Raw genomic sequence first — 19706 nt, 5'->3', positions numbered from 1 at the left:
ACATACAGGCTCTGCTAGATAGATTTCATTACTTCAGGCACTCATACGCAAGTATGTACTAATGCATCACATATTAGCTTGGTAGTATTTTGATGATTCAGTTAGTTGACGTTCGTTTTAACAATATATGTGACACTGCATATTTTAAATTGTTTATACTGACAAGAGATTGCAGATTTATGTAGACTTCTTAGGTCGATCGTGGGAGGAGGCAACAAGAATCTTTGATTTCAAGAAAGAAAATAAAATGAAACAACACCGGTGTGGTGTTTTATTTCATTTTCGCTCTGAGAAGTTCTGTACCCCGATAAGCCTCTCCGCTGATGCAGCAATCCAAATCAGAACAAATGAAACTGAATTAGAAAAAGCCCGTGTTTAATGGATGCAATGCTCCCAGATGGCCTTCCAGCCCGCCCCCCCCAGAGAGGGAGGGCAGTTTAAATACCCTGCAGGAGTGGTCTTGAACGTCTATGAGGGAGGGGTCATCATTTGGAGGGCTTTCTGAGATGCAGCAGGGTTAGGAGGGAGATAGGGGAGGGGGCTTGGGTAGAACTTCCCACCATAACATCCCAGACTCTTTGGGTATATGGATGCCAGGGGCGGGGTGAATCTTTTACCATAGCATCCTCCCTCCAGTGGGGTTTCAAAACCCCCTCCCTTTTACTCTTGTCATTTCTAGTTCTCCCACACTACAATTATGTTGCAGACATTTTCTGCCTTTCCAGGACATATTGTCATCTACCTTTCCCTCTTCTGTGCTTCACAGATGATTAGCTAGTGGACATCCCCATACCAGAAACAGAACAAACTTCTTTCCAAATCTTGAGAGCCTCGGTGGCCTTTTTAATTTGCATATATTCAGTACTTTCCTTCCGGCATTCTAATTTCCAACCCATTGACTCAATTTAAGAAATTCGGGGGATTCGGCGTCAACAATTGCCCAGCACTGATGCTCCAGAATGAAGAGCCTGCTCTGAGATTGCAGAAACAGAATCCAGAGGCCACTCATGACAACCACTGGAGCATTTGACAAGTGGATGGAAATTGCTCTCTCAGCCTCTGGCCTGGGTTCCTCTCCCGGTGGTCCCTCTGAGTTTTGCAGAGAAACTTAGTAGGAACCACTGTGCCGCCCCCTCCCCCCAAAGCAGCCCTGGACTAGGTCCCAAGAAAACGCAATGGGAGGAATAATCAGGCTTACCAGTCCCCCACAGAGACTGAAGACCGCAGTGTGGTCCTCTCGAGCGTTGACTTGGCCACGGTAGAAGCAGTGGCGTAGGTCTGGGGGCTCCGCGCTGCCCCCGCCTGGACCAGGCGCCTCTGGGGTCCCCAAGTGCACCTCGGTGTAACCTGCAGCCAGGAAGGCCGAGTCAGCGCTCAGATTCAGCTGGAAGAGCTGCCCATAGGCGCTGATGCGATAGTGGGTCCTGAGAGGAGTGGGCTCGGGCGCCCCGGAGCTCCGTTTCTTCCTGCTGAAGTGCCGGTTCTGGGGAAACACGTCTCCGAACTCATTGACCCGCGCGGGGGTCACCACTTCGTAGGAGGCCAGAGTCTTCACCAGGGCTTCTGCAACACATAGAGCGATGGCTATAAAGCCCCGACGCTGTCCAAACCACAAACTCTTGAACCAAGCATCCCCACTAAAAGTACCCAGTCTTGGTCCGTCCCAGGGGCGCGACAGGAGTACACGCACACACGTGGGCACCGTGACCATGCTCTGCTTTCCCACAGCTCCTATGTGTTCCACCCACCACCCTGCGCAGCCACCTCCTTGCCAGCCTCTCTCCTCTTCCCTGCCGCCAACAACCAGTGTCCTGCGGGCGCACGCTGCCCCATGCCCCCACGCGTGCACGCTGCATAGCCAGGAAAGCGTGTCCCCAGCGCACACGATTCCACGACATCCAGAGAAGCCCTCGGAGATGCTCCGAGCTGGCCGACCTGGGGGTCTCCGCGAGTCCGCACCACCCACTCGCACCCCGCCCTACGCGATACGGGCAGAGCCCACGGCGACCTTACCCTGTCGTGGGTGGAAACGAACTTCCCAAGACACAGTGAGAAGGAGCGAGATCGGGCAGACCAGCCGGGTCAGCCACTTGGCCACCCGCATGGCTGCACGTTTGCGGGGGTGAGGGGGTGGGGGAGAGAATCCGGACAGGGAGGCCGTCCCGGCCGGAGCTCTGCTGCCCTCCTCTGCGCTCTAGCTATTCGCCACGGCTCCTCAGCAGCCTCCAGAGCCACCCGGGCGGCAGACCGGCCCGCCTCGCCCTGCCACCGGTCCCCGCTCCCGGTGCCGCAGCCTCATCGCTCGCAGACCGCCAGGCTCTCGCAGGCCCGCGCCACCCTGGGAAGCGCGCTCGCCACCCGGCCCCGCAGGAACCCAGCCAAAGTAGCGGGGCGAGCGGGGCGGCAAAGAGCCCGCCCCCCCCCCGAGCCGGCCAATCAGCAGGAGGCGCGGCGGCTCGGCCTCCCGCGCAGCCCCAGCCAGGCTCAGCCCCGCCCGCCAGCGCGCGCACCGCGACCACCCTGGCTGCACCTCAGTGTCCCCAGGGCCGGCCAGACTCCATGCACGTTGACAGGTGATAGGTTCCTGAAGTTAGTTCCTTCATTGAAATGACAAGTGTCCGAATGGGGCCTCTGCTACTGGCGCTGAGAAGTTCTTTTAGACTTCTCAGGCAAAATATCCAACTGTGAATGAATGCTACCAACCGGGCTTGTATCCAGGCTCATTTTTAAGGGTCCCTGTGTGGGGGAGACTCTGGGACTTGGGAGTTACTGAGCTGGAAGACTTGTGGGTGACTGCGCCAGTCGCTTAACAAAGTTCTAGGGGGCCATTGGGGTCTTCGGGACTCCAGTCACATGTGATTCGTGTTGTCCATCTAAATGTTTGGTTTTTGTGCTTAAATTTGCACAAAGGACTCTACCCCCCAAAACGTATGTGAATATCAAGATCCACAAAACACCTGCCTATTCGTGGGGTCGTTCTCTCCACAGTATGAATAAAGCCCTCCTTCTCTGTTACCCTCTTCAACAAGAACTGCAGTTCCGAATCCATCTCCGTGGCCGGGTCCTGCTGAACTCCACAAACTTTAACAGGGAGGGAAAATAGTCTTTTTTCAACACGACTTCTCGTGTCCTGCGTTCACCTGTTTGATTCGCAGGATCTGCAATTACTTCTCTTACCAGAGTGAAAACAAAGGAGAGGGAGTAGGCAGCCTGGCTTGAATTCCAACCAAGGCCATTAAACAGGGAAGGTAAATCTTCAGGGATACAATGGAATGAATGCGCTTCAGTTTGGTTTGCAGCCGCTGTTGCACTCTGGGCTCTTGGCCATGGAAATTCCCTTTCGACGGGGGCATGCCCTTCCTTTCCTGTCATCGGCGTCACACATGGGTTGTTGGCAGCAAATGTGAAAGCACGGTTTCAGAGAGAGAGAGAGAGTTTAAACTCAGGTTTGACAGTGAAGTCACAAGCTGAGTGATGGTGTCACTCATCCTTGGTTGTCCCTTTCTTTCTTTCCCCTTGCCACGGGTGGGGTGCCATTTCATCTACCAGAGGATCATAGAGTCCTGGGAGGTTTCCCCCAAAGTAAGAATGTGATGTTCTTAAAGAATGGACTGCACCCACACCTGTGAACTTAACCCTTATCTTTGCCATAGTGCAGTCTGGGCGCTTTAATGGCACGCAGCTCTGAATGCATCTTCGCACTTGGAGCCGGGCCTTTCTGCCAACAAAGAACCAAAACTAGAATCAGAAAGTCAGGTAGCTGAGAGATCCCCCATTTCTGTCATTGAATATTCAAAGTAGTGTTTGTACCGAAGCATTTCATGTTCACCATATCTAACATTTTGGAAATAATGTGCTAATGGGAAGGCATATGGGATGTGTGTTCTGTGTCACTATAATTTTTGAGTCAGTTTTAATTCGTTCTTTGAGAATGACATACATTGTACACTCGCCTCCACTCCTCACTCTAACTTCAGATCCACCCCAACTTGCCCATGCTCTGACAACTTTGCTTCCTATTATTTTAATAACCTCCTAAGGAGTCCCGTTTGCATTGTCTATGTACTCATGGGCATGGGTCCACCCACTGGAGTGTAGTTAACCTCTGGTGAGACTCTTACAGAAAATGACCCTTCTTCCCTCAGAAAGCACCATCATCTGTCCACAGCTGGTGTGTGTGTGTGTGTGTGTGTGTGTGTGTGTGTGTGTGTGTATGAACCCCTTTCCACTCCAGGCTACAATACAATGACTGGCTGAATCTTAAACCAAGTTTTATGCAGGCAACCATGGCTGCTGTGCAGGTGACCATCACTGTTATGAGTTTGAGTGCATCAGTCCTGTCATGTCCAGAAGACAGTTTTGCTTCATTCCTCCCTACCTGGCTCTTCTAATCTTCCTTTCCACCCTGTCTTGGTGTTTCTATTGCTGTGAAGAGAAACTGACGAAATATTGTTTATGAGTTACTGAATCTTGCCTGAGGATTCAGAAAGCAAAGTCAGTCACAGGCCATAGAAACCAGGCACATACCTTTAATCCCAGCAGCCAGAAACTAGGAGGTGGTGGCACACACCTTTAATCCTAGGACTGAGGATTAAGAGATGGACAGAGCTCTGTGAGTTCAAGGCCACCCAGATACACAAGAGTGAATCAGTCTAAAAGGGAATTATAGCTCACACCTTTAATCCCAACATTAGGGAAGTATGTAAGACAGAAGCAAGTTCTCAGGGAGGCATCTGTTCTCCATCCACACAGAGGAAAGGTAGCAGTTTGAGACTTGGTGAAGAGCTCATTTGTGGATCATCCCTTTCAGCCAGAACTAGAGCTGAGAGCTAGTGGCTGGCTGCTTTGCTTTTCTGATATTCAGCTTGAAGTTTGAACCCCAATAACAGTCTCTGGGTCTTTTATTCTTCGTGTTACAAGAAACTATGACTACCGCAACTCTTATAAAAGAAAACATTCAATTGGAGCTGACTTACAATTACAGAGGCTTAGTCCATTATCATCATGGCATGACATGGCAGCATGCAGGTAGACATGGTGCTGGAGAAAGAGCTGAGTTCTACATCTTGATCCTACAGGGAACAGGAAGCAAACTGTGTGCCACACTAGGTATAACTTGAGCATATGAGACAAAGTCCACCCCACAGTGACACAGTCCTCCAACAAAGCCACAACTCCTCCAACAAGACCACACCTCCTAATTGTGCCACTCCCTATGGGCCAAACATTCAAGCACATGAATCTGTGGGGACCATACCTATTCAAAGCACCATACACACCCTTTCCACAATTGTGCTGAGCCTTAGGAATAAGGTGACAAAGATTTCACATTTGTAGTGGTGTATGTTTACCATGAACGTGCATTCACTACACTTGGACAGGTTTCTGCATTAGCCACTATCCACTATAGAAAGAAACTTCTCTTCATAGAAACTGAGGTCTACCCCAATCCATCAATATAGAAAGAGCTATGAATTTATAGGACAGTTTGGCACTGTGTTCATTGACCAGAATCATAGCAATAGATTCATCCTGGGGCCTGTGAGCCTTTGTTTTGGGCCAGATTTATAGTACTACACATGCATTTCCTCTAAAATCTAATCAGAAAGTGGTTAGTTACCCTCATAACATAATAACTCATGGACATACCTTGCCATAGCAATTATAGGGTTCAAAGTTTGCAAAGCTGTTGATAATAAACAGTATCCCTTTCCTCATTTTATGGAAATAGATGTTTGTTTTCATATAGTATATATTTACTATGAATGCTTTTCTGAATTCAAATTATTTTTATTATATTAGTCTCTTTATGTAGCATTCCTGTTGTCTGTCATCTTTCCCTCCTGGTAAAAATCTCACAAATGAGCTATTCTCAATTGCGGTTTACTCTAGCTTTTTCCTCACATTGTTAGAGGTATCACTTATGGAATTCCTCTGCCATCCCAGACCTAAAAAAACTTTAGAAAAGTTACTTATTTAATTTACTCACTGTCATATCATAAGAGGAAAATTAGGAAATTCACTCTGGATTATCCACCAATTTAGATTCAGGTTTCTTTGGTTTCAAATATAAGTTTCTTGTATTGAAAAAAGTTGAACTCTTTATATCAGCTCAAATATGATACACAATTGAAAACAGCAACAACTCAGAAAATGAAAGTCATATTACATCAAATACTTTTTATTTGTAATCCAGATGACAATCATAATGAATACAAGCTTTGCAGTCAGCTTGCAATGTGAGAAATGCCCATATATGCAGGGGTTAGGAATTTTGTTCAATAGTACTTATTTTGAAATCTTTACTTCTCTAAAGTTGAATAATGGACCAAAATAAGCAATTTAAAAATATTTTACAATGCTATATTTAGTATAATTGTTTCTTCTTCTTCTTCTTCTTCTTCTTCTTCTTCTTCTTCTTCTTCTTCTTCTTCTTCTTCTTCTTCTTCTTCTGTCTTTCCTTTTTGGTGGTGGGAAATCCAACACAGAGTTTCTCACATGCTAGTAACCACTGTTTCATTGAACTACTTTCTGGGCTTTCATTTTGTTAATAACTTTAAGATGCTATCATTGTTTCGAAATATACAAAGAACAAAAAGCAAATTTCTGTGTCCTAGTATGTATCACATTATACTCTATTCTATACTGTTCTTTTATTTATCTGTGTTCAGCCTAATTACAGTCATGTGAGAAGTGATTATTAAAAGGTAATTGAGGCAGTTTCCTCAGCAGTAAAAATGTGTTCCCCATGGAAGGCAATAAATAAACTGTTTAATAACTACACAAATACTAATAGTGACACTTATATAGCCTAGGGATAAGCAAACATAGAACAATCAATCTAACAACATTTCATTTTTATTTGGAACATTTATATCATTCACATTTAGTGTAATTGTTGAGAGGTTACATTAAAGTCAATAATCTTACTGTTTCCTTTCAATTTGTATCATTATTCTTTCTTCTCCCTCTTTGTTGTCTTCTTTTCAACTGACTGAATATCTATTTTATCTCTCCTGTTAGCCAAACTCTTTTAAAATGTTTTAACTACATTTATTTATTTCACATGTGTACTTGTGTGAGAGTATGTGTGTGCCTCTGAGTTGGTTCTCTTCTCTCACCCTGTAGGACCCAGGGATCAAGTCAGGTCACCAGGCTTGGGAGCAAGCACTTTATCCACTGAGTTTGCCTTAGCTAAACTCTTGTTTTGTGGTTTAAGTGGTTGCTTTAGGATTTGTGATTAAATCTCTGGTATGTACCTCCCTTCCTTCAATTGTATACTAATGTGATTTGCTCCTTCCCAAACACTTAATATTGCATGTTATATATCTCACACTATATTGTTTGGATTCAAAAAGGAAAATTAGGAAGATGAATATGTGATGGGTAACCTTAATGGTGACTTGACTGTGTGGAGAATCACCTAGAAGGCAGACGTCTACAGTACCCCTGAGGGAGTTTCCAGGTAGTTTTAACTGAAGTGAGAAGATTCACCCTGGATGTGGGTGGCTCCTTTCAATTCACTAAAACCTTGGATTAATAAAAAGAGAATGGCAAAACCCTCCAGCATCAGCACTCATTTCTCTCTACTTTTTGACAGCAGACACAATGTACTCAACTGCCTTATACCTGTACTACCATGCCTTCTTAGCAAGTTATGGCTGTACACAGCTTTCAAAGCAGACTGAAGAAAAATAGTCAAGCAAATGGATGTAAGTAATGACTTTCAAAGTAAAATACGAGAGTGTTTTTGTTTAAATAAAAAACTAGAAACATCATGCTGGATGAGCACACTGAGTACAAAGGAACTAACAAACACAGGGAAAGTAATAAGCATGAAAAAAAGAAAAAGAGGTCAGGATGTAACACTGATCTGCAGAATGAGAATGGATATCCAATAAACTAATCTAATGAATCATCTACATATATGAACATATATAAATATATATACGCATATATATTTCCATACTATCACTTCTGTTCCTTTAGAGAACCCTGACTAATATACATGGGATCACAGTAAAACTAACTTCAGAACAATATACTGTTTAGAGAAGAAAATGTGTAGGAGAAATTATTTGTAGTACATTTATCTAACAAAGATTTAGATCCGGAATATATTAGAGGTGGAAAAATCTCTAAGTTAGAGACAATCAAACAGAAAAATAATAAAAACAGTCTAAGAGGTATTTCATGAAATGGGATAGCTATAAAAATAACTTTTAAAAAACTGAAGTGTTTCTCAATACCATTGAGCATCAAGCTACCACCATGGCCACAGAATGAGCAAATTTAGAAGAGGAAATTTCTCAAATATTGGCAAGGATTTAGTGAAACTGATGGGGACACAAACTGCTACAACCCCACTGAAGTTAGCAATGTCGGAAATCTGAGCGTGCATTGTCTGTAGCAGGAATGTATTTATACGTTCAAGAAGAGGCAGCTAAAACAATGGTCAGAGCAGCACTGCGTGTGATGTCCCAGACCTCAAACTACCCACACGCAATCAACAGCGAAATGGAAAAGTGTTGCATTGACACATGATGGAATACACAATAGAATAAGAGTGTAAAAATCTATAGTTAATAAAAAGGATGCAGCCAAATGTAATACAGCTTACAGTACAACCTATGGCTGACAGGAAAGGGATCACAGTGTGTGATTTTGTGTGTATTCAGGATGCATGATCAGCAGGCAGAATTGCCTTATGTAATTAGAAATAGGAGTAGTGGCTAATCCCTGAGGTGGAAGAAATAGAAACTGGAATGGGTGAATGGGCTCTTTAGACACCAGTTACATTTTGTTCTCAATCTAGATTCTACTGTACAGATGAGCTGTTCAATGTTAACTAATATGTGGTGGTATTATTAAAATACTATGTGGAAAAGTTTAAAGGAATCAAGTAATTAAATTCTACACACATGTTTGGGGGGGTAAGTAATTATTCCAGATACAATTTAATTCAGTCATCAAGTCCTAAAATTAGAGCTTCTCAAGCAAAAAAAATATCAGGGAAATTATGACAAAATATCTTCTGTGGCTACTTATTTATCACTTAACCATCACCCCAAAGACAGAAGAAAGAGCTGCCCTCCCTTGCCCAGCTTTCATTATGAACCTCTGGATGCAATGGGAGGAGTTAAAATGACAGAGTTGTTCTATCTGGGACATTGCCTGGAAATCCATCAGTTAATGTGATGATGATTGAATGGTTTAAATATAAGACTATTTGCAAGGAGCCAAGAAAATATCTGTGCTCAGGAGAACATGACACCAGGCAAAAACGCATGTAAGGCACTCCAATAGCAATCACATTTTTCAAGGCCACTACCACTTCTTTTATAGAATTATGAATTAATTAGAGCTATGATCAAGCTGGTAACACATCAAAGTAAAATGTGGCCAATATCTTTTTCTGAAGTCTCATTTTGTTTTCTTACCTGTGAAATGAGAAGATTGAACTGGATAACTTCTATATTTACGCATCTGTACCAGTCACTTTCCTGTTGCTATGATAAAATGCTATGACCAACAGCAAATTAGAGAAGAAATCACTATTTTAACTCACCATTCTAGATGAATATAGTTCAGAAATGCTGAAGAAGGAATGATATGGCTAATGGCTCACATGTCCATCCATACGCCGTACACCGGGAGCAGAGAAAGGGAATAGGAAGTGGAGGTAGGCTATAAATTTCAAAGCCCACCTCCAGTGATGTACTTCCTTCAGCAAGGCTGTACCTTGCAAAGGTTCCATTACCTCCCCAAACAGTACAACCAACTGGGAACCAAGAGCTGAAATACCCAAGTCTATGGGGGTATTTTTCATTCAAATCACCTCTACATCTAACATTTTACTTCACTATAATTTTATTATTTAAATTGAAATATAAAGTACCCAAGATTGATAGGGAGCTAAAGATATATAGGCTGCAAAAGATATGAATATTAAAAATATTCTTGGAACTCCAAGTAATTAAATGTTAAGTAGCCTTTGAGGAGAGAGTAATTATTTCTGTATATATAATGTAAGCCAATAATCAGAATCTACAACTAGAATCTCAGAAGCCTTCCTTTGTTATTGAGAAAGGGCAGCAAAAAAAATGGATATAGTCCTTGCCTTGCCCTGTTCTTGATGAAAGGAAATAGGGAAGAGTTTCTTGCTCCCATGGCAACAGTTGGAAGTATGTTCGGTATCCAAAAGACCTCTGTGAAGCTCAGGCTAATAGGATGCAATAAGGAAAAGTGTACTACATAACTGAGTTTTGAAATATTTTGTTAGAATGGAATATATGCACACTGGCTTCCTTTGTCCATTATACCACACACATGTAGAATTACTTGACTACTAGTGATTTCAAAAATTAAAATGGATTCCTAGAAACCGATTCTCCATGCTTACACTTTCTCTCATAAAATGAGGCCATGGATATAATTCATATAAGGGTGTGAGCTTTTCACAAAATAAAAAGTTGGAGAAGCATTTTATAAAGCACAGTCTTGTGTTACTTCATGATACAAGTGTATTCTGAGAGGCACCATGTGGCAATTTCATATGAGCAGTGTGCCAAATGACTCCATCCTTGTGCAAATCTCAACGAGTGTGCTTACACAGCCTAGATGGGATACACTCTGACCCGTCAGACCAGAAGGTTCCTTCCATCTTGGAGAAGACGATTTCTAAATATGACCCAAATAGATAAAGATCCCTAGTAATTTCGAAGGAAGGGAGCAAGCAGCTAAGAGTGAGAGAGAGTTCAAATAAAGTGAGGTGTAGTGAGTAGCTCTTGGATATCTCATGAAGGAGGTCAGAGGTGATCGTGGCAGAGCCTCAGGAGCTTAAGGACAACGAACCTGGCACCAGCACAGACAATGCTTTCAAGTGGCTTAGTTATGAAGACAATGTTGGTCCTGGAGTGACATATGGTTCTGTCTCATAAAGTTTATAAATGATAGTGTTCAAAAACTGACAGAACAGAGCCACTCAAGTGTCAAAAAAATGAAAGGAGCAAAGGTAGCATCCAGGAAAGTGTGAACTGGTTGGTCCTGGGAAGAAAGAGAAACATCTGGCAGTGTTAGCCATATCCCTATAGACTGTTGATGGGAGTATAAAATGTGTGGCAGTGGAGTAAACAGTACAGGCGTTCCTCTCCAAGTTAGAGCTGGGAACCACCAGACGAGCCAACAATCCCACAGGGGAGTATACATTCAAAGGAATGCAAAACATTGTTACTACGTGGGAGTTCATCCTTAGTGTCTTTGCCACAGTAAGAAATAAAAAAAAGAAAAAGAAAAAACCATATCCAGATAGTAATAGCATATGATTCAAGAGGCAGCTATCAATCAAGGTGAGAGGAAATAGACTGTAGTTTTCTGGAGCTGTGAGGAAGGGTGGACAGGCATCAAGCAATTGTAAATGAGAATGAGGCAACTCTTATTTATTACCATGACTGTGATGATAGTTTCATTGATTTATACATTTTAAAGTTTAGGAAATTATAAACATATCTGAAATATGTCCCGCAGATGTTTCTTGTCTTCTAATGAAACATTTGAAGTTTAAAGATAAAAGGACGACGAAGGTGTAGCTCAGTAGTAGTGTTTGCCTAAGAGAGACAGAGCCCCATCCAGTCTCCAATACAGAAAAAAGAAAATCAATAAAATAAATTTATCTTATAAGAAAGCCACTTGATGAGAATTGCACGTTTTTTATAGGACTATAAGACCAGCCTGAATACACAAATTCTGGGTGCCAAGGACTGCTCAGATTTTAGGTTCATACCACAATAAACTTCTTGAAGACAGAGAACATTTGCTGCTGTTGTATCTTCGGGCCCTAACAAAGCCAAGCACATAAAGTACGAAGGAGACGTGATAGATGTTTACTGAAATCAATGCTAAGTTGTTAGTTTCCTTAATCCATTGTGACAGTGAAATACTAGATTCTTGCCTTTTTACCACATCAGTGTAAAGTAAAAGGAAAGTAGATTAGCACTGACAAACAGCACTTAAAAAGGAACAACTGCTGTTTAAACGTGTCACCCTTTTTCAAAAGAATTTTACAAGAGCCCCAGAAACTCTTACTAAACAGAGATCTTTGCACTTAATTAGAAGGGGTGATCTCAGAAATGAACAGAAACACAAAGTCCAAAGCCGTCACTGATGGGACATGCAATGAATCACACAAACCAGGACAAGTGAAGTGTGAGTTCTAATAATAACTGACATTCAGGGGTGTGCTTATTATGTAACAGGGTGGAGCCCTTAGATGAAGTACAGTTGCCTTCACCAGGCCCCTGAGAGTCTGGTACTGCTCATGATTCAAGAAAAATTAGCCACATAAATAATGTGGGACTTCTTCTCTCTGCACCACAGTGCACTCTTAACCATGCTGTTCTCATCCAGTGCAGCTCTTTCCTTTGTCAAATGCATAAATGGAGGCCAGGAATCCACAGTGAGCTGTCTATATTCATGAGTTTTGGAAGATGAACTGAACTTGTGTCTTTTCACCCTAGGACAGCAGTTTCTTAGCCATTCTTGCAAAGCCAGAGGTGCTGTTATATTGATTCTTGGTATTTTAAACTTTACAATGAAATCCATCAACTCAGTGAACAAAATTCACTCCTAGTTAAGTGACAACATTCATTTTTCCATCTTGGTATGTTTTGGATTTGAAGAGGTGTGGCATGCTGAAAGTCAGATGGCATCTCATTTCCAAGCTGGACGTTCCCTGGGCTGAAGAAACTATGTGCCTTATTAGCAGTTCATTCAAAAACGAAGTCTGAGGCTCCTTTAGAAGGCCTAGAGTTGGAGGTAGGTCAGTGAGTCTGAGTGTGCGGTTTTCGCCTACAACTGTCTAGAGGGTCTGGAGTCTAAGTATGTGGCACTATCTGCAGCCATCTAGAGGGTCTGGAGGTGAGTACATTTAGCTGCTAAGTGAGGTGAGGAGAAATGTTGACAGTGGGTATGGTCATTATCCACCTCCAGAGTTTAACAGGACTTAAATTTCTCAGTTCAACTGAGGAACAGATGCACATCATTGTAACCAGCCAGATTTAAGCCTAGAGTTGCCTGGTGGGGGAAAGAGGAAATCTAGACAAATAATCTCTTTGGAGTCCATGTACAGGCCAAGAGCTTCAAATCTCAAGGTCGTCCTGAAAGGTGAGGTGGAAAGCACCACTCAAGACAAGGACTGATGCAATGTGCAGAGTCACCATAAAAAAGCCTGCCTCAGTGGAGGGGCAGTGTCTTAGCATGTGCCCCACTGGGTGCCCCAGCAGCCAAAGTCTGGGGCCAGCACCAAGAACCAGCCCTTTGCTTCTGCCAATGTCTAGAATTATTTTCTGATCAACTCCCTCTGAAATCATCTTACGAAGCAGCTCTGCTCATGCTCCACATCAGTTTCTTAGCTCGTGTCCCCACACCCAGACTAGGAGTTCATCTGACATTAACATCCTCCTGATGTTAATATTATATAAAACATCTCTCTCCATTGCTGGGGTCCTCCAAACTAAGACCAAACTCAATTTTCCTTGAACAGAATTCAGTAATTTCTTTCTGTATTCCCTTTCCAGCATACTGTTAATTATAGACCCCGAATAAAGAGGAAAAATTTAAAGAACCTGTAAGATAACGTTTTTATCTTCCATATTCTGTGACCACATGCTTTATTTTCCCACACATGCCATGGATGTCACAACTCTCTGTGTTGCACCAGTGTCTCCAACATTAATGTTTCCTCAATATCAACCTAAACCCAAACAACTTTCAAAGCTAAGCTCAAATATCACCCCTATTCTTAGATCACCTGGTTTCCCAGTTGGAATCAATTAACCCTTTTTATTCCTTTCTTGTATTCTCTGTGTTTTGAGCCTCTTTCATTCTCTTTCTCATTAGAGCCGTGTAGAAAGAATGCAAGACAAAGCCTAAAATGTTAATCCACTGTATGTTCCCAGGTATCGAGGAAAATGAAAAGGACCTGGAAGGTTCTCATAACATGCAAACACAAGGAGCCTGTTTGAAAGATGCAACTGAAAGGGGGTCTTGGGAATGATCTAAGTGGTAAGTCTTGGGGTACTAGGACTCTGCCCTGGGACAGTAGCAGGAGCATGGCAGCGATGGAACCAGAGACATCAAAAGTTGCACTCGTACTTTCCCACGAGGGTTCAATAGGCTCCGGGGAAGATTTTCCAGAAATTGGGCTTCATGAAGGTTGTAGTATCTGTAGGTCACCGTAAGGAATACTGTTTGAGAGTTTAAAGTTACAAACATGGAGAAACAGCATAGGAAATGTTACACCTCCAAACACTCAGTAGAAGTGCATCACAAATTTGGTTCTTCAGTGGTCCCCCTTAGCTGATGGTACTATTGAGAGACAGCAGAATAATTTGGAGACACAGCCTAGTGTCAGGAAATTAGGTTCTTAGAGTACATACCACTGAAGGGGATGTTGGTACCCTGGCACCTCCTGTCTCCTTCTCTTTGTTTCCCAACTACCAAAGGATATGCAGATTTTCCTGCCTAGTCTTCCACCATGATGTTACACCTTGCACAGGCCCAAGGACAATGGGCTAAGTGATTATGGACTGACACTCTAGTCAATAGCAACAGTTTCTCTGCATAATTTGAGTATTTGAGATATTTTGTCACAACAATGGAAAGCCAATATGATGTCCATTGGATAAATAATAGAAGCATGAAATTTTTCTTTAAATAATTTCTGTTGTTATAAACCAGCATATGTACCAATTCTCATTCTTCTACTGTGGCCTTTGTTTCCTGGGAATAGACATATATATTGTCATTTCCTGAGCATGCCTTCTCCCCTTCCTCTCCTAAAGGCAGCACTCTTCCCAATGAGCCGTCCTCCCGTCCCAGCCATTTGAGAATAGAAAGGCTATAGAGTCAGGTGCACAAGCAGCTAAACAACCGCTACTGTTCTCACACCTGAGTGTGATAGCCAGCGTCACTGTGTGACTCAAGCATGCCTAGTCAGATTTGTTCAAATGAAATGTTTACCAAGCAGGAGAGAAATTTCTGTTTTCCCTCAGAGCCAGGAAAGCTGATGCTGTCATGCTTATCCCCTTGGACATGCTGTTCCCAGCCATGTTGTCTATTTGGGGAAGAAAGGTAGCTTGAAGACTTGAAGATAGTGCAGGTTAGAAAAGACAAGTTGATGGGGGTAAGGAATCGTGGATAGTGACTTTTCTGTTTGTATTTTAATTAACACTTTCATACAAAATTATTTTCTTAAATCATAAGAAATCATAAACAGATATCATGAACCCCATGTTTGAAAGATCCCACCTGTAAGCGTATCAATCCAGTCTCTGCAGGCTTGTCCAGTTTAAACTGTTTCTTTCCACTCTGCCACCTTGTGTGACACTAATGAAGTTTCGAGCAGCACTGTCCATATGCTCGAAGCTGGATTGCTTTCTCTCACACTCTTGATCTCTCTATAAATATTTAAAGCATGTCAAATTTGTTATCTACTGGGAGGGAGCAGGGGAAGAGGGGGCGGGTGAGTGGAGAGCAGAGGAGATCCCAGCACTGAGTAATAAGCCACACGGCTCTCCTAGAGCATTAGAACTGGGGAGGAACGTACAAAACCAAAAACCTTGGTTGCCTTCAGCCTGCTTTCTCTTTATTCTAAAGTCATTCTCCTCCAGATATCTTTCTCTTGTTTCCAATGTTGAATATTAACCTGAATCTAAAAAAATCAAAGAACTTTAGGCAAAAGGGAGGGGTACTGGGGGACTCAGTGCAGAAACAAGATCTAGAAGAAAAGGTTGAAGAAAAGTAAATCAAAACTAACTTCAACCACAAACAGATTCGAAAGTTGAATTATTCAAGCTGGCAAATTTTTTGGATTCCAGCTCTGTGCTGCAGGATTTGGAAACAGATAACAGGGGCATTGTTTTATATTTTTCACTGCCAGCACCAAGAGCCACCACAGAGCATCCTGTCTCCCATCTCTGTTGCCACCAGAAGAAACTTAGCATGGAAAGTAGCTGAGTGGTCTCTGGTTTTGTATAGAAGCCTTAAGGACATATCTTCCGATTTCTACAGCTCTTCGTGTGACAATATATTATTAGATAAAATTGCTTATATCCTTTTTCTTTTTTTTTTCACAGAAGGCCACAATTGGAAATGTGAGAAACGGAATATAACAAGGTAGGTAGTTTTAGGGAAACTCATGAAATTCCTATCATTTTCCTCCATCTTGCAATCTATATACTAGGATTGCATATATTTACAGAACGTCATGCAATGGTGGGCTCTCTCAAACTCTGTTGTGTTTCCTACAGTGTTGATGCCTTCAGACCCCACACTTTTAAAAGCAATTGGCTCTTCAACAACTCTGGATTAAAACCTTTTCTCTTTCCCTTCAAATAACTGTGTGAAAGAGGGGAGCTGGGGAGCTGAAAGAGGGAGGGAGAGAGATACAGATGATATAGATAGATGATAGATAGAGAGAGATATGTGAGAGATAGATAAATGAGAGAGAGATGATAGACAGACAGAAAGACAGGACAGTATGTGTTTCCTACCCCTTGTTCAGCAATTCAATAAGATGATCCAGCCTTTGCTTGTGTGTTTGGAGGAGGCCTGAGGAGTCCTGCACACAGCTCATTTTCTCTTTGCTGGTTCCTTTGTATTAAGCTCTGCTTCTCTAGAGAGCTGCAGCCAGACTTAGGGGATGGGGAAGAGGAGAGATGGTTAACTCTGGAAGGACGGGCCTAGCAGAGGACTGGTGAAGAGAACACCGAAATGCTGTGAGATGCAGACTTTTTAGCCTCCACTGATGCAGGCGTGGAAAAGGCCTTGTCTAGCCCCTGCCATAGAAGCTCTAGTATAGGGGCTTTCTCCGTCCCCTCCGTCCTCCCAGGCTCTCCGTGTAGCAGGGTTGATGAGGTAGATGATGTCAGTCTGTCTACCCACCGCAGATGCTGATTTAGATGTCAGCGAACTGCAGTCTTGGCAGCAAGCTTCTAGACAATGTATGTTTGATAAAATAAGCTTGGAGAACTAAAATCTCTGCCATATCTCTCAGCTAAAATTACACACAGATGCTGCTCAGAGCCTGTATTAACTTGTAACTGCGAACAAATTATAAGGTTTTAAGATCACAGAAAAGTTTTTGAAGTTGAAAATAACCACCATTACAGACAAAATAACCTGTCACTTCTTTTGGAGTTCAGGGAAATAAAATGTTGCTAAGAAAATAAAACACTCTGGCTTCCTGCCAAAGCGTAGTGCTACATCCTCTTGTGCTCCAAGGGGCTTAAAGTCAGCCAAGGGACTCTGTCATCTCTCTCAAAAATGTAAAAAACATCTCATATTGACAAGATAGAGTGCCTGGTATAAACAAGATTTGTGTTAACTTTGTTGGAAAAGCAAAAGCCTCTAAATCTTTATTTCCTGTGAACCAAGCATATTCATTATCAAACTTACCCGAAAAAAAGTTAAGAAAGAAAAATATCTGGTTTGTTTCATGAAAGAAGAGGCAAGGCCACACGTTTTATACCTGTGTTGTTCCTCTTGTCTTGTTTCCCTTAGTCAGAACATATGATACAGAGTTTAGAATCCGTGTTTGACAAGAAAAAATAAATTAAAAAAACAAATAAAAACCTTTGTCTCCTAATACAATACGCTGGGTTCAGAAAACCTGTGGTAGACTCTTGTGGCAATCATGAAGTTCAGAAGAGTATGATCTTATAAATTCTAATGATTGTATCCCATAATCTCAAGAGTAGTCATAAAGGATAAAGAAACAAATATGAGTTCTATGGGGCCCAGTTTCACGACAGTGCTTGGGATATATGGAGCGTCTGCTCTCAAAAGAGAGGTGGGTCTTGCAAGGTTCTGCCTCTGCAGCTGTGTTCTATGGTCTAAACATCGTTGAAATTAATTGCCCCCCGAGGTTTGACTCAAGATTCCCCTTTGAAGAGCACACTGAGGGTATGTTTTCAGAGCCTAATTATTCTGCCACTTCAAACACTCCTTCAGCTGAGTGGGAGGGGCTGAACCATCTGCCCATAGGCTCAGAGTCTCACAAGGCTCCCCTACCTGCATTCTTGGTTCCTCTTCCTGAAGGCCAGGTTATTCTGGCTTTTATTTGGCCGATTCCATCCTTCCTCACAAAGCAAAAAGTTCTGCAAAAGAAACTAAACCAGTGAACCAAGTGTTGGAGCATATACATGACAGAGCTCATAGCACACAGATTCTGAATTCTGTGTGCATTTGCTTCAAATAATGAAAATGAGAAAGAGATTGTTAAATGTCGACAGCAATATAGAAACCAATATATTTCAGATATGGTAGAAATGTTGGACTGGTAGCATTGACACACCTCAAGATTTAGCACAATATTTTCATTTATTTTTGCCTCTGAGTTATTTCAGAAGATATGGGATAACATTACTTGATCACAATATTGCAGTGCCCTAATGTTACTTGATCATAATGCCTAGGCTCTACTGAGCTCTTAAAATTCTTCATACTTTGAGTAATTCACATAAAAGACCCTTTTCACTTGTAATCCCAGCCCTTGGTCACTGCTGATCTTTACTATGTGTGGAACTGTCTCAGTCTGCTACATGTTACTATAGCCAAATACCTCCGAATAGCTTACACAGAAAAAAAAGGTTTATCTTGGCATATAGTTATGGAAATCCAAGAGCGTATTGCCAGTAACTGTTTGACTTCTAGTAAGGGTCCTCTGTTGGAAAATGAAGAAAAACAGAGGCATGTTGGAGAGGGAAAGAGGAGAAAAGAGGCCAGAAAGTTTTTAAACAGTGGCTCTTAATCTTCCTAATGCTGCAACACTTTAATACAGCTCCTCATGTTGTATTATAGCAATAAATTTTGTTGCTACTTCATAACTGCAATTTTGCTGCTGTTATGAACTATGATGTAAATATCTGATGTTTGACATCAAAGGGGTCGCCCCCTATAGGCTGAGAACCACTGAGGAACTGCACTGATCTTTCAATGAAGACAATGCTGTAAAGATGCCAACACCTTACGTTGAAGATGAAACCTCGTGTGTATTTTTATAGAGTAAGGAGTATGAATTCTAGCAGAATACCTCAGGCTCTGAATTCAACTAGGGACACCAATGATCTCCTGTTCCTCACAGCTGCGTGAGGAAAATAGACAAACCTGGGGCTGGGGAGATGGTTCAGGGGTTAAGAGTCCTGGCTGCACTTCCGGAGGTCCTGATTTGGTTTCTAGCTCCCACATGGTGACTCACAACCATCCATAACTCCAGTTCCAAAGGTTCAGATGACCTCTTCTGACCTCCAAAGGCACAAGGTACACACGTGGTGCACAGACATACATGCAGACAAAGCACTCGTGCACTCAAAATAAAACAAATATGTCTTTAAGTAAAGAAAATAAGAAAGGAATAAAGAGAGGGAGGGAAGAAGGAAGAAATAAAGGGAGGGAGGGAGGGAGGAGGGAAGTAAGTCAAACCAACAGCTGCTGTGGTTTTCCTTTAACATAAAATCTAAGTCATGGTGTTAAATGCAAGGAAATAGTTTTGAGCTTAATATAAGAACTTTGCCATGGTTATTTTAGGTAAAAGCTTAGCATTGGAGAACTACTACACTCCTATAGAATTTGTCACAGACAGACATGGGAAGAGCTTCCATGTGGCACTTCGGGTTTTCTTTCATTCTTTCAGGAATCTTATGCTTCAA

The 19706-nt window shown here is 42.4% G+C and overlaps 1 protein-coding gene across 10 annotated transcripts in view; it reads right to left on the bottom strand.

Annotated features, from left to right (window-relative positions):
* The window catches only part of Adamts20 (ADAM metallopeptidase with thrombospondin type 1 motif 20), a 118844-nt gene extending 116455 nt beyond the window's left edge, over positions 1-2389 (bottom strand). For 8 of the 10 annotated variants that reach the window (XR_005880033.1, XR_005880034.1, XR_005880035.1 and 5 more), the window contains exons 1-2: positions 2014-2388; positions 1199-1563 (exon numbers count right to left, since the gene is read on the bottom strand). Coding sequence is in view for 6 of the 10 variants with exons in the window: in XM_040753927.1 (XP_040609861.1) it covers positions 1199-1563; positions 2014-2104 (456 nt within the window). In the remaining 4 variants the exon portion in view is untranslated. Of the gene's footprint in view, positions 1-1198; positions 1564-2013 lie in introns of all 10 variants that reach the window. The other 2 variants (XM_040753924.1, XM_040753925.1) reach the window with 1 other exon arrangement.
* Between the last annotated feature and the right edge of the window lie 17317 nt (positions 2390-19706).

Source organism: Mesocricetus auratus, unplaced genomic scaffold (genome assembly GCF_017639785.1).
Source record: "Mesocricetus auratus isolate SY011 unplaced genomic scaffold, BCM_Maur_2.0 Super-Scaffold_100010, whole genome shotgun sequence".
Lineage (NCBI taxonomy): Eukaryota > Metazoa > Chordata > Mammalia > Rodentia > Cricetidae > Mesocricetus > Mesocricetus auratus.
This window is presented reverse-complemented; position numbering and strand designations above follow the sequence as displayed.